The sequence below is a fragment of the Lampetra planeri genome, chromosome 5 (assembly GCF_965212315.1).
Source record: "Lampetra planeri chromosome 5, kcLamPlan1.2.h2, whole genome shotgun sequence".
Classification (NCBI taxonomy): domain Eukaryota; kingdom Metazoa; phylum Chordata; class Hyperoartia; order Petromyzontiformes; family Petromyzontidae; genus Lampetra; species Lampetra planeri.
In genome coordinates, this window is record NC_136111.1 from 4,895,507 (window position 1) to 4,910,747 (window position 15,241).

General features: G+C 51.0%; 1 protein-coding gene and 1 non-coding gene across 2 annotated transcripts; both read right to left on the minus strand.

Moving 5' to 3' along the window:
* Positions 1 to 5,403: 5,403 nt before the first annotated feature.
* Positions 5,404 to 14,882, minus strand: COX8C (cytochrome c oxidase subunit 8C). Its single transcript, XM_078594185.1, has 2 exons — positions 14,435 to 14,882; positions 5,404 to 6,719 (listed from the first exon to the last, which is right to left on the minus strand). The coding sequence occupies exons 1-2, from the start codon at positions 14,555 to 14,557 to the stop codon at positions 6,618 to 6,620; spliced, it is 225 nt and encodes a 74-aa protein (XP_078450311.1). The 5' UTR covers positions 14,558 to 14,882; the 3' UTR covers positions 5,404 to 6,617.
* On the minus strand, positions 8,379 to 8,460 carry TRNAS-AGA (transfer RNA serine (anticodon AGA)). Its single transcript has one exon. It is a non-coding gene; the product is annotated as a tRNA-Ser (tRNA).
* Positions 14,883 to 15,241: the final 359 nt, after the last annotated feature.

A 15,241-nucleotide genomic window follows, 5' to 3' on the forward strand; every position in this document is an offset into this window, starting at 1 on the left:
GCGATGAGAGGAAGTGACCCATCATTATCCGTGATTTCCTGCTGTGATACATGGATAAGAAATGTGGACACTGACAAAAGAAATGTAACAAACGCTGAAAAGTGTGCTAAAAAGCCCAATGAGCTGTTAGCTCATTTTTTTAGAAGCGACCTGGCCACATGATGGCTCAATTTATAGCAGCCAAATCATCTTAATAATGGGCTTTGCAGGCCATCTAGCAATGGATAGATCATGGTTGGTGGTATTTGTGTTTTAGCTCGAGCTTACGTTTCAGATCTAAGGAGTAAAATGTGTGGAAAATCAATCGTGGAAATGGATCCGCCCATAGCCATCCCCTCCTCCTCGACCTCCATATCAAGTCGTTTGAGATGATTTTTGATGTAAATGAAAATGCCCACTGGCCACCCTCCGGGGAAGCACGCCGATCGCAAAACGGGGAAAACGATGTCATGGTGCCAGTGGGTAAGGGATATGGTGCTAGGGGCTTGATACAATTACCAATACACCCACTACGCATTTCTCTCCGGTCAGTAAGCCTTTGCCGAGCCCATGTGTCCTCGCAGTGAACCTAGCTTGGCACAGAGCCATGGAAACGTCAGCACCACCTAGTGATGAATGTCAGCTTATGGCGCTGCGCTTGGCTGTGATGTGTGTGTGCGAGCTAAAAATCCACGTCTCCCTGTGAGTCTGTGCGTGCCCCGCGTGCGCGTCCATCTCTTATCTGCGCTGTGCACACCTGCGTGTGTGTTTGCACGCGTGCATGACTCTGCATGTTCGTGCGTGTGTGGGTGGGTGGGGGGTGTATTATTGTGCATACTTGTGTTTTTGTGCGAGTTTTTTGTTGTTGTCACAGTCCATATGGGTATACGTGTGTGCTCGCGCGTGTATTATCTTCCCTGACCTGGTGTGGTGTGTCAACATCGGCAATGGGGAGACAAAGGCAATCAGGGCACATTGCTGGCCACACCAAGCCCTCCTTGTTCACCCGTGCAGGCTTTTAAAGAGGTGCTTACGAACAGCGCTTGCCCCAACAGTCACTTGACGGCTGTAGGGCAGACTGCTGTCATCTGTTGCCGTCAGGAGCAGCTACTGCGTGAATATCATCGTTGCTGGCAACTTCATCATTGCCCGCTGATCACCGGGAAATCTCAGATAATGGAAATAATTGTAGTGCCCACCACAATGGCTTCCGGAGTCTACTCTTATTAGAGAAAATGTGTGGATGTTCTGAGGAAAGTAACAGCTGCCGTGACTTGTGATTGGCTCTTCCTATCCGTGATGTTGAACTTGATAATTGATTAACGGACAATTGGGTTGCGGAAAAGAGTGCTGCCATGACAACAGCTACCACAACCACCAACCACACCACTACTTTTACTACCACCATCCGAAACCACCGCCCCCAACATCACAATGTGACCCCTATGATGTGTGCTCAACATCAGAGGGTCACATCTCACAAGTTTCTCAACAGGGGGCACAGGTCGTGAGATTATGGCAGGAAGGATTAGTTGGAGAGATGCCTGGAGTTTCTCCCAGAGCTGCCAACGTATCTGGAGTGGGAAGTAAACGTTTGTAAAACAAGTGTCTGAGAAGTGATGAATGAATAGATGGAATTTTGGATGGCCCTGTATTTATAAGAAAACTTTTTTTTCCTCTTAACTTTGCACATTAGGGCACATAGGCATTCTAATATGTGCCATCTATCCTATGCATAGGTGCTGGCCGCGGATAACAGAATTCACAATACCTTGCTGATTGAACCGCAATCACCTTGCTAATCTGGTCAAGGAACATAAACCATCACGCGAACTGCGGTCATCCTCGCAGGGGCTTTTGTCTGCTAGCCATCAAACAAAGACGGTCACCGCATCGCGCGCTTGCAGATGCACTTCTGCGGCCGTCTGGAACGCTCTTCCGATATTAGCAAGCCACTGGAGCTGTGCGCTTTTACATCATCTAGATTGTCAACTCATTTCTTCAGAAGCGCTTTTTGTGTTTAGTTTGCTGTCCTTCCCACGCACCTCCGATTAGCACGGTCGGCTACGTACGGTGGGAAATAAGTTCAACATACGTATGTTTACATCGGGTCTCGCACAAGGAAAGCTCCGCTGCTTGAAATTTGTTGCGAGTGGGGAGGTGGCCTCAGCCCCCAACCCCCCAACCCCCCACATTACCCACCCACAACGCAATTCGCCATTGGCTCGGCGTGTGCGTGAACGTAGAGCGGCATTGGGTGCTCGCAGATGGACGGACGAGGCACGTGCAGCTGAGGCCAGATTTGGAGGAATGTTAAGTGGAACGTGCAGGACGTGCGGTGGACGTGCACGGGGGCACGGGCTCCAGTGGAGGGGGGGGGAACATTTATCAGTGAACGATCCAACAGCGCCGCCACTCTCCCCCCCCCCCCAACGATCACACGACCTTGTCGCGGGGCATTGAGCAGCGGAGGTTTCGAGGCCCCCTCGGAACATTAGGGTGCCTGGTGTCCCCATTGAGGTGCAAGAGGCTTGTTTCCATGTTGCTCGCTTGCTGCTGCTGCTGCTTGCTGCTTCTGTGTCCAGTCAATAGAAACCTGGGTCTTTTCCTCGAGCCAAGGATACAACGAGCGGCTTCTACGACTGCTACTCCTGTACTTAATTTGCAAAGGGGTCACTCGCAACAGTCCGTGCTTCCGAGGCCAATAAGCCCGTGTCTCACGCTCACGACACGCGAGTTTAAATGATTGGGCAATATTTCATGAAATTCCCACGACCGGGTCCAGTCTCGCCCGTAGTTCGATGGCTGATGATTTCCCACAAAGTGGTGGTCCTTATTATATAGACCCTGGAATGATAACCGAGTCGACGCCTTTACCTTATGTGGCTTTGTATTCACCAGTGTTGCTTTCCTGGATTAATAGGTGAATTTATTTTTAATTAGCTTGGCATCGGCAGCATTCATCAACAAATGAGCCAAACTATGGCATACGCCATAAAAAAAGAAGAAACCTTCACGTTAAAATTGCTTCTGCAACTGAATTTGGTTACATTACAGTTCCGCACATTCAAAATATCGGTTCGGGAGTCACGCGACGAACATTATTTTCGTGGCGGGGCTGGAGAAGTGCTGCTCCCTGGCTCTGCTACGTAGACCAGAGGTCACTTGGAGGAGATCTCAGCAGATGTAGTTCTGTGAAATCCACTTGTATGGTTCGTACTCTAACAAAGTGACTCTTAACCTTTACAGCAGCCCTGCACCCCTTTTGGTTCTCAATCGTAAAAAAATGCATGTTAATAAATACAGAGGGGTTTGATGAAACTAAGCAGTTGTACCTTACGTGGCCGTCCTTAGTTTGTGTTTAGATGATTTACCTTCTAAACAATGCTGGCATGTCTCGCACCCCCAGACAGGGCATCTCGTCCTCCAAAGGGGTGCGTGCACCCCAGGTTAAGAAGAATTACTCTGCTTTAACACGCAGGCATACCACTGCTTGTTTCCATGCCAGCGGCATATGGGAACAATTTCGAAACTGGGAGGGCAAATCATTATGGGAGAGAGTTTGCGTGAAGACTCTTTGAGGAGGCAGAATATCTATGTTGCCCTAACCACTAGCCTCATACAACAGTTGGGCAGGCAGCTGCCTCTTGCCTCAAAGGTTCCCAGGCCCATGTGATATGTCAGGAAGTTCTAAATGGCGTCCCTCTTCGTGCGTGCTTTGTATGACTGACGTCATACCCCCCCCCCCACGCTCTCGTGTCACGTGACAGTAATTGATGTCAACTTATGTTGAATTGAGGAGGTTTATAATGAACACGCTGGCATGGAATAAGCCTGGCATCGACAAGGCTGCACTGCGGAGAGATGGTTTTATGTTTGTTTGTTTTTAGAACGGGAATGACATTTCCACACAAGGAGGAATTTAACCGCAATGACTTTCACCCTAAATATTGCTGGGGTGGGTTTGTTTTGTCTTCTCACAATGGAAAAGCACCGAGGATAATTATATCCCGGTGGTTGTTATCAGCGTCTAAGCAAAGTGAAGTACAGGGTGGCCTGGAAAGTTAATGCCGAGAAGATAACAATAACACCGAATGTGTGTCTGTCTTGGTGAATTAACTTTTGGGCTACCCTTTACTTTAAACGGTGTTGCAGTTTATTTTAAACCAAAATTTGTGACCGAAAATATTTCGAAACATTAATTTTATTTTCAGTCAACAATAACCGAGCGGAAAAATAAAATAATCAAGCGCGACGATTGGCTATGACTGCCGCCCAACCAAAGACCAAATCAGCACTGATTAAGCCGACACGAAATGAACGAGCCTGAATGAAGAAGTGGAGTATGGTAATTTAGTGACGTTATTAGAGACTGCAACGCACCGAAGAAGACCAAAACATGGAAATTGGCCATATATTGTATATGCAATATACATATTTACTGAGCTCAATTTGATTGGCCAGCCCGATAATATTGGGGGGTTGGGGGCAGGGTGGAATTGCCCACCCCCTCACACACCAACGTTTGGTGACTGCCCAGTAATCACGAATCGTTAGCTCAATGGTGACATGCGGTTCGAACCGCTGGCCCCACGTTGACACAACGTTGGGTGTTGACTCGGTTAAGAGGACAAAATGTTTGACCGCTTCGGTGAAATAGACTTAGCCAAAGGCTGAAATCCACAGACTAAGCGTTGACTAAAACTGCCTCGGCTGTCGACCTGACCAAGGCCACGACCGACGCAATCAGTGACGACGACATTGACACTGCTAATGAATTCACTTTGGAATCCCCCCTACCGTGAGCAGACCACCCTTCGTCGAATATTTTCCACGCGTCCGTCTGACACGAGCAGCACACATGTGAAGGCGTGGCGACGAGTAAAAGTTGTTCGGTGTTTGTGACTCTGGTCTGATGTGTGACTGCACGGAGTTCGTTAACTTGAGATCAAAATCGAAATGTTATGTTTTCTTCCTGTCACCGTTGTCCCAAGTCGTTGCATCCTGCACATGGGTCCAAGACCTCGGCTTTGCTGGCTCATTGCTCCCACATCAGCGGCTTTTGGCTAGTCGACGAACTAAGAGCGGTCAACTGCAACGCGCGATTTCAGATGCGCCTCTGCTGCCTTCTGGAACGCCATTACTTCTGATATCAGGAAGCCACTGGAGCTACGGCACTTTAAATAATTTATATTGAAAACTCATTTAAAACTTATTTTTGTGTGTTTAGTTTGTTGTCCTTGCACCGCACCTCCGATTAGCACGGTTGGCTACGTGCGGTGCGAAAGAAGTTAAACATACAACAGCCCCGGCCAAAATACAGCCAGCCACCTCCACGCTTTCGGAACCATGCGGCTAGCAGCGGAATGCGGCGAACTGATGACAACAACAACAACAACAAAAAACATGACCAAGTCACCCGGCTTATCGTAAATAAGGTACTCGCGTTTATTCATGGTACAGTACAGGACAAAGTCGACACACAGGGACGATAAGCGCCACGGGGCTTCTGGAGACGGGGGTTACACGCGCAGCGGCAAATTCCAACTCCCAATTCACGCTTGGTTACACGCGTCGCGTTACAGCTCCGCACATCGCACGCACGCACGTTGAACTTCCTTCGCACCGTACGTAGCCGACGGTGCCAATCGCCAATGAACACGTCGCCTTGTCTGGCTTCCGTGCGGTGTCCGTATGCCTCGGACTGAGGACGTTTCGGTCTATGGATTCGGTAGTGGACTGACAATTGTGGACCGAGAATGTTCGTAACTCGGGAATGAACGTGGCTGTAGGGGGAGCCGTCCCAACAAGCGCGCTGGTGATAGACAGCCGTGGAGTTCACTCTGCAAGGGAACAGAAACCACTGAGCGAGTGCTGTTGACCTTTAGCAAGGGCGATCCCAGTATAAGGATTTGCGTTGACCTTGCTGCTGTATAGATATATCGTCATGATTCCTGTTTAAAAAAAAAAGTGAATCGTACAAGATTGCATCGTGGTGCAATGCATCGTTGGTTTGCATCCCATGATTATTTTTTTAACCTTGTGCCTCTTGCGCAGGCCTAGAGTTTACGCGTGCCTTGCGTCGATTTACAAATGTGCGTGACCGTGTGGGTAGCACGTGCGCGTGTGTGCTCGCGTACCCGTTGCGCGCGCGTGTATACACACGTCCGCCTGTGTGTGTGTGGGTAGCGCGTGCGTGTGTGGGTAACACGTGTGCGTACAGGTCCATGTGTGTGTACACGTGCACGCGTGTGTGTGTGGGGAGAGGTAGTGTAGCGGTTAGTGCGCTGCGCATCGAACTTGGCGACCCGGGTTCGATTCCTGTTCACGGCCAACACCGGTGAAGATTATCTGAACCGGTGCTGGGCTTCCCCTAGGTCGACTCAGCCTCAAATGAGTACCTGGTGCGATGTGTAAACATCGTCACTAGGGAGACAAATGCGGCCGCGCGTGGTGTTGGCCTTCATAGGTGCTCGCTAACAGCACTTGCCCCTACAGTCTGTTACAGGCTAAATGGGGAATATTTTTTGTGTGTGTGGGTAACCCGTGCGTGTGTTCGCGTGCGTGTTGGAGCGCGCGTCGTTCAAAAAGGAGCCCCCCCCCTCCTCCTCCTCCGTTGGCGCGGGTGGCGGCCCCCGTCACTCGGGGCCCTTGTCGCGGTAGTTCTTGATGTTGGCCATGATGTAGGACGAGGGAATCAGCATGGTCGCGAAGAGCGTGATGAGCGCGATCGCCTGCTCCTGTAGGGGGTTTAGGGTTGATTTTGCAGACCGTGGGATGGGAGAGTTGGTGGAGACGGGGGGGGTAGATATGGGGGGGGGGGGGCAGGAGGAGGAGGGAGGCAAATACAAAGGAGCGGTTAAGTGGGCAAGTGGTGTCGCAGCCGCGTAGGCAGCGTTTGTTTATATCCAGCGTGCATTGATTAAAAATGTTTCCCCACCAAACCAAACAATTTCCGTTGGAATCTCATTGTGCGGGGGGGGGGGAGACGGAACGATGATATCAGCTCACGAGCATGACGTTATTATTGGTGTTGCTGCTGCTGTAGTTGCAGCAGCGTCGTGCGATTTGTTGTAAGAGATGGAGACGGATTGAAGAGGGCCTTCATCCAGCGGTGCAGAGAACGTGCATTGTGATGGGCAGGGTTGGTGGCGGGCGAGGCAGAGGATCAATCGCCGCTTCTAAACACCAATAATATCGGCAATCCAAGTTGGCTTGGCTCTCCAAAACACCGGTGTGCTGTACTGGTGACGAATTGGCCGCGTTCTGTTTACGTGACAAACCTTACTAGTTGGCTGTGTCGGGTGGTGGCGGGTTTAAACGACACATTTATATATGTACGCGATCTAACCCAAACAAAAACCTCTATCATGGACGATATTGTTCGCGAAAGCCTGCTACTGGGTGTTAAATCAATATCGGCAACCACTGGCGTCACCGTTCCACCCCGCTCCAAATAGCAGCGGGCTCACGTAAATCGGTGCCAGCGTTCAATTGGATATCGGCCGCGTCGCTCGGGTGGAACGGTGACGCAGCGATGGGCGCACTGCGCTACGAACCCGGCGACCTGAATTCGCTTCTCAGGGGGGCGGGGGGGGGGCAGCCAACGACGGTGGTGAGCGATATGTGAACTCTGTGCGTAGTGTGGTGGAGTTTGGTCGAACCACCTCCGTGACCCACATCACGGTGTGGGGAGGCTTTCACCCAGCGGTGGATTGGTGAAGGACTGGGCATTGCTAATTCAAGGCTCAGAATTAGCAAGAATGTTTAGGACAGCATTAAACTTACTCCGCTTTAGAGAATCTTGGCTTTCACCTCTATTTGCTATCAGAAGATTAATCCCTGAACCGGATGTGCCCTGACATGGACGAAATAGTACCACGCGATAAGACATGATGGGTCTCGTTGAGCTCACGGTAATGTAATGCAGAGTCCTTTGTTTGTCCACTGCTGGATGAAGGACTCCTGACATCGTGGAGGGTTCATGGAGCAGTGTGCGAACCACTGCATCACCATTTCCCCCACGTTAAATGAGTACATATTCACGCACAAAAAATTAACCCTTAAAAACAAAGTTTTTCACCATAAATCCTTTATATGCGTGGCGGCTAGAGTCCTCTCGTCCTCTGGCTTGAGATGGCTGCCACCTATGGGTCAGATGAATGGCTGCCACCATTAAGCAATTGGTAATTAAATATAATTTATTTTTTACTAAAAAGTGTAAAATTTTGGATTTTTTTTCACGAAAATACATTGTCACGCACAACGAGGCTGTGTCCAAAATGTCAGCTCGATTGGATCGCGGGAAGTGGGTTAAAAAACGACCGAAAGATTTGCACGGTCGTAAGCGCGCAAGCAAGCGAACTTAATATAAAGGATTTTAAAAAGAAACACAGACACGTAGTCGGCAGGATTCGAACCTGCGCAGGGAGACCCCAATGGATTTCTAGTCCATCGCCTTAACCGCTCGGCCACGACTACCCAGGTGCACGTTTGTGTGCTGCAACTTCGCGCATCACACTCATTTAGAAACAGGGGCATCCCTCCCATTGAGGGTCATAATCTTGCAGGTTTTTTTTTATATAAAAATTTTTAACCTACAGCTTGTTGTCAATCCACTTCTGCACTAATGCCTCCCCACACCATTTCGGCCGCGGTGGTTGTTTGCCTGTTCTTTAGAAAACTGGTTAGTGTGGACTGGATGAAGGCGGAGAGAGCCCATAACCGTTTGAGATATCAAACGGTTATGGGCTCATCACTGCCCAAATCATCAGGTCTTCTTCGATGTGCCACATTCTTTTCTAACGTCTACGTTGGTCACTCATTGGATCCAGCTGGCGGTGCAGTAAATCCGGGCGATACACCCGCCGACCCTGTCCACCCAGCATTGCAAACGCGTGTACACCGCCGTCGATCGGCAGGTTCAACGTACGGCGGGGTAAAGTGTGCGTAACTCGCACACGTTCCGACCGAGGCTTCAGGCCAGCGTGCTTCGAGGAGGCCGAAAAACAATCTTCGATGGACACTAGATTTGAAGCTTTCGTGACTGCAAGGCATCATATTCTTAGGTTTTTTCGGTAAAGTCACAAAAACTTTACCGAAAAAACCTAAGAATATACTTCGATGGACATTTTCGGAGTTGCCTCTACTGGAGGCCCTGCCGCCAGCAGACGCGTGAACACAACAATCGCAGGGCTGCGGCCATCCTCACGAGTATCCACGGATTTTCGATCTCCAGGCGCGAGTAAAACAAACCCCCGTCTCGGGGTCTAACGAGCGACAGCTTTGGTTTTAATTGCCCCAACGGAAAAAAAGAAAGAAAAAAAAACACATGTGGACCGAACGTTTCTGTTTACTGACCTTGAGCAAGATTAATGTATGTACTCAGCTATGCGCGCGCGTGTGTGTGTGTGTTCATGCAGTATGCATACCGCCTCGGGGCAGCTGTAAATGTCGGACTGTGTGGAGGGGTCGGCCCGCTAATGAGTAACCCGCTCGTTTATGCATCCTCACCTTGGCGAAGCTGCCCCAGCGGGCAGAGGCTGAGAAAGCGAGCTCGCCAAATCTATTCTAAGAGTTGGGTCTCGAACTCGCACCCATATAAAAAAAAGAGGTTCCTTGGCGATAAACATCTGGCGGTTCACCAGCACCTCCGATTAGCACGGGGGGCTACGTACGGTGCGAAAGAAGTTCGACGTACATACATGCAAGCAAGCTGTAGAGACCCTGAATGTCGAAATCGGTCAAGAGTTGACTTGTGTTGAACCAATGCTGCTGAAACATGTACTCCCATAAGGCGTTGTGGCCGATACAATATGTATGTGGAGGGACAGGTATGGGAATGAGGCAGATTGCCTGCTCATGTCCACGAATACGTTGCATTTGGCGGAGCGGAGATGAAATCAGCTCGTGTGCAGGTGCTCCTGGGTCCTTACATCGCAAGATGGTGAGAGGTGGTGACGGCTTGGGGAGAGACAATCATCTAACAGTAGATAGTTCATGGCTCGTGATATTGTCTAAAACGTGGACATCTTTTTTGACGTATGGATTTTTAATTGAGTTGGGCATCAATTCACGCATGTACACATTGTGGGCTCGTGTCAAGGTCTCGGGCTGCCTAGCCTTCAGTATAACTTGCGAGTTAGGGCTAACTATGAGTAGGGTTGAAGTTAATCTAAGCCAGAGAGTAAATTCTCCGATTACAGCGAGGTCTCGGACTCAGCTTCAGGCTAGAATAAGCATGATGGTTGCGCTCAAAGTCAAAGCATATATCAAGATTAAGGTTAGAGGTTGCTAACAATATTGAAAAGCTACAAGTTCCACTTGTAATTATTTGTTATGGAGCATCGTGGATAGGTAAACAAATGAACATCAATCAAATCGTATTTTCGCAATATTATGATCAGTCCATGAGCTTCACCAGACCAATATTATCCAACAGCATTTGTTCAAACAAGCGTGGTCTCGATTTAAAGCTTTCGTGACTGCAGGGATTCATCTTCTTGGTTCTTTCGGTAAAGTCACGTAGAAGAGAAGTAATAAAATAATAAAAATAAAACATAATAAAATAATTCTCACGACGTTTCGGCCACAACGCAAGCAGCCGTCCTCAGTGAAAACCAGGTCTGTCACCTGAGGACGGCTGCTTGCGTTGTGGCCGAAACGTCGTGAGAATTATTTTATTATGTTTTATTTTTATTTTTATTATTTTATTACTTCCCTTCTACGTGACTTTACCGAAAGAACCAAGAAGAAGCGTGGTCTCATTAGCAAAATCAGGCTCGTTAAACACATACCGATTGGTTGCCAGATGTTATTGGCACGATCGCTGTGTCCACAAGAGCCGACACAAAAGCAATGATGGATAAATTACGAAATAAATAAAAACGCATTCCGCGTTGTTATGGAGCATTAGGGGTAATGATGTTTTAAGTGGCTCTGGTTACAGCTATGGCTTTGATTGTAGCCAGGATTTGGATTAGTGCCCAGGATTATGGGCTCTAGTGTTACAACTAATGCACAGTTCGTGTTTGGGTGAGAATATTTGACGGTGCGACTTTGCATCCCGGTAAAAAAATCCCACCGTCCACATTTTTGAAAGCCACCGCACTTCTGGGAGACACAACAGGACACGCGGTGAGCCGGCGGTCCCTTCTGCCACATGAGACCCGCCCACTTTACATAGCCCCGCCCACTCAACCACTCGCCCCGCTCATTCAGGGAGTGGATTGGCTCTCCATGACGCAGGCCCCCACCGACTGCTTGTAGGCCCACGCCCACTCCTCTGATAGCGCCGCCCACCGCTGGGAAGCGCCACCCACTGTCCTGGTAGCTCCACCCACTGCTCAGGTAGCCCCGCCCTCTGACGGTATCATGAATGGAGTGCGAGGCCAGAGCATTTCAAAGTGGGGACAAAATCTCAAATTTTTATTTTTACTTTAATGAAACCGCCAGGACTGTCCCGGCCTAACCGTGACATTTGGCAGCTTTACTCTGTGACCATCAGCTTGAGGTCTCTTACGTGTTGTGACAGCATTAGAGGAGTGTCAGCGAAATGCATTTATATGGCCAAGAGCTGTGGGCGTGTGGGTTATGTCACAAGCCACATTTTCTAATTCTCTCTGGATTTTGCCTAAACTCGGCTTGAGCAAGATCAAAGCTTTTCTCTGGCGCATGCCGCGTACCCTACTTGGTACGGTCAAAATTCCGCTCAACCGGTTCTCGTATTAATAGCCAGTCGGGCTTGACCGATGACGCATCGATTGATTAATTAATATTCTCCATTCTTAAGGCTCTCAGAAACGCAATACGTATATTGAATTGTGCGTGAGAGGATCGATTATCAAGGAGCGAACAAAACTGCACAAACGAAACAAAAAGCATACAAACGGGACGGCATATAATCGAGACAATTCATCGAATCGCAGTGTTCGCGCTTAATCGACATGCCTCCCTGAGTGAATGATGGATTCATTTACACGCGCCTACCGCCGCGTGCATTGTGAGCCTTTTAATAATTGTCGATACAAATCGATGGAATCGTTACACTCTTGATGCCCTGCTGCAGGCAAAAGATGCGGAGTCCACGGTTTCGGCAGCAGGGCACGAGCGCGGACCCACGCGCTTTCAGAGGCGCTTCTGCGGCCGTCTGGAACGCTCTTCCTTCCGACATTAGGAAGCCACTGGAGCTGTGCACTTTTAAATCATCGGGATTGAAAACTAGTTTCTTGATAAACTGCTTTTTGTGTGAAGTGTGTTGTCCCCCCCCCCCCACACCTCCGATTGCGCGGTTGGCCACGTACGGTGCGAAGGAAGTTGATATTACTGAATTGGAATTGGGGTGCCACTCAATAAGGCCCCCGGTGGTTCATTGGATTTGCTTGTTCCTTTGCATATCGCTTCGCTCAACTCGTAATTGTTGGTTAAAAAAAAACAATACAGTATGCATTCTATACTGTATTCAGTGCATGGATTAGCAGCAAAAGGAGATACTAATCTCGAGAGGATATCTACCACGGAGATGCAACAATTAAAACGGCTCGTCTGCATGAGCTAAATGTATGCATCGCTTGACCATGATGCATGGTGGTCACCCCATCCAAGCACTATCCAGGCTCAAACTTGCTTCGCTTCCGAAATCTGATGTGATCCGGCTCATGCCGGTTGCTTTTCTCGTCGGCGGTGCAGGTGCAAGCCAGCGAATACAGGTGAGTGCAGGAGCCTGCAGGTATACACAGCTTCGAAGGTGCAAGATAATGCGGCTCGGTGCAGGTGCAAGGCAGGTGAACGCCGGTTTACTGCAGGTGTGATCAGGTGAGTGCGGGTGAACTTAGATGGATCGAGCGCAACGCAAGTGGGTACCTGCGTGCGGCAGGTGTTCGGCGGCAAACACCGAGGAGCACAGGCCAAGAATATGTCGCGGATACGGGTGAACGCAGGTGTCGGCCGGTGAACGCGGCGGGTTAACCGCGGGCGCATCGAGCTCGAATGCAGGTGTGCCCAGGTGTGCGCAGGTGAATGCGGTGTTACAACAACACGTGCGTGTACGTGACTGCAATCGTGTACTTGTGTGTGCGTCGTGCAGGTGCCGTGCGTGCATGTGAGTGGATATGATGATAATGGTCAACTTGTAACGCCCAACACTCGTAGAGAGAGAGAGAGAACGACTCCGAGGCGCACGGAACCACAGACAAGCGGGAAGGAGCAGCCACGCGATGAGCGGGCGCCAACAATTACCCAAGTTCTGCGGTCCTCTATACATTGAGCTGTTATCAAACAATCGACGCGCGTTTTACACGTGGGAGTGAAACCGGAGCGGCCGGAGAAAACCCACGCGTGCGAGGGGGGGGACACTCGATCCCATACGGACGATACCAGTGGAGTCCACAATCTTGCTGTATACAGCCTTCTCTTGGCGAGCCAAGAGCATCGACACCTTGACGCCCACGGGAAGTGAATTTCTAAACAGTTGCGCGATCCACCGACCCTCGCCTCCCCAGTGCTGGATTACAGACGCGCGTAAGCCACCACCCGCCCGGCTATTAACCGTGCGCGCGTGCGTTCAGATGATTGCCCGCGTGCAAGTACGTGCCTCGCGAGTGCATATTATCACGTGTAGCGCAGGTACGTGGGGTTACGACGATTGCCCGCGTACGAGTGCGCGTGCACGATTAAACTGCACGCACGTGCACGTGGAAGCAGCTAGGCGCGCGATGGCGGATAGCTGCGCGCAACGGGCGCGCGAGGGTGGGCGCGTACAATGTGCGTAAAAGACGACTCGATATTCGCAGGTGCGTGCAAGTGCAGTGCAGATGTGCCCTGGTGCGTGATGGCGTATCGCTGCACGTAGGCGCGTGCAGGTGTGCGTGATGGTGAATCGCTGCAGGTAGGCGCGTGCAGGTGTGCGTGATGGTGGATCGCTGCACGTATGTGCGTGCAGGTGTGCGTGATGGTGAATCGCTGCACGTATGTGCGTGCAGGTGTGCGTGATGGTGAATCGCTGCACGTAGGTGCGTGCGGGTGTGCGTGATGGTGAATCGCTGCACGTAGGCGCGTGCGGGTGTGCGTGATGGTGAATCGCTGCACGTATGTGCGTGCGGGTGTGCGTGATGGTGAATCGCTGCACGTATGTGCGTGCGGGTGTGCGTGATGGTGGATCGCTGCACGTAGGCGCGTGCGGGTGTGCGTGATGGTGAATCGCTGCACGTAGGCGCGTGCGGGTGTGCGTGATGGTGAATCGCTGCACGTATGTGCGTGCGGGTGTGCGTGATGGTGAATCGCTGCACGTATGTGCGTGCGGGTGTGCGTGATGGTGAATCGCTGCACGTAGGCGCGTGCGGGTGTGCGTGATGGTGAATCGCTGCACGTAGGCGCGTGCGGGTGTGCGTGATGGTGAATCGCTGCACGTATGTGCGTGCAGGTGTGCGTGCGTGTGTCTCCACGTGTGCGCACTCACGCCTGCGGAAACGCTGCCACCCTGGGCGCCGCCGCCGCTCGCGTGCGCGCACGAGCGCCGCGCCACGCGCGCCACCTGCGCCGCCCGCACGCCGGACCTCTGAGCCAACAGTTGCCACCACATCGTCTTCTCTGGTCTCTGCCTTCTCCTCCTCCTGCTCGTCAGCCCAGGGTGCAGTCACCGGGACTTTGGGGAGATACAATTATTTCACGCCCTCTCTGTCGTGAGCCGGAGCCACCACGGGGGGAGGCACCCGCGGACAACCCGGGGTGGGGTGATGTGATGATGCGACGGAGTTGGAGCTGCCGAGAGGGTGGGTGGCGAGATGTGATGATGATGGAGGGTGGGTGGGTGGTGAAGGTTTGCGTGGTGGTGTTTGGTGGTGGTGTGGAAGCGTGTATTCCGCCCACCCATCCGATTGGCTGGGAGTTTATTCAAATATTGGATTTTTTAAGGAACCCGCCATTGCAGCACGTAGGAAGAAGACCACGCGAGATATTTATAACTTTGGGGGGCGGGGGGGGGGGTCTGAGGGGCGGGGGGTGGAGGGGTGTTTGATCAGCCGCCCTGAATGGTCATTGTTATATTGTTAAAATGTGAGGAGCCGCGCCCACGACACTGTGTGTGTTTGACAGGGTGTGTGCGCATTTAGGTGTGTGTGTGTAGGGGTTGGTGTGTGTGTGTGCGCATTTAGGTGTGTGTGTGTAGGGGTTGGTGTGTGTGCAGGGGTTGGTGTGTGTGTGTGTGTGCAGGGGTTGGTGTGCGTGTGTGTAGGGGTTGGTGTGTGTGTGTCTTGGGGCGGACCGC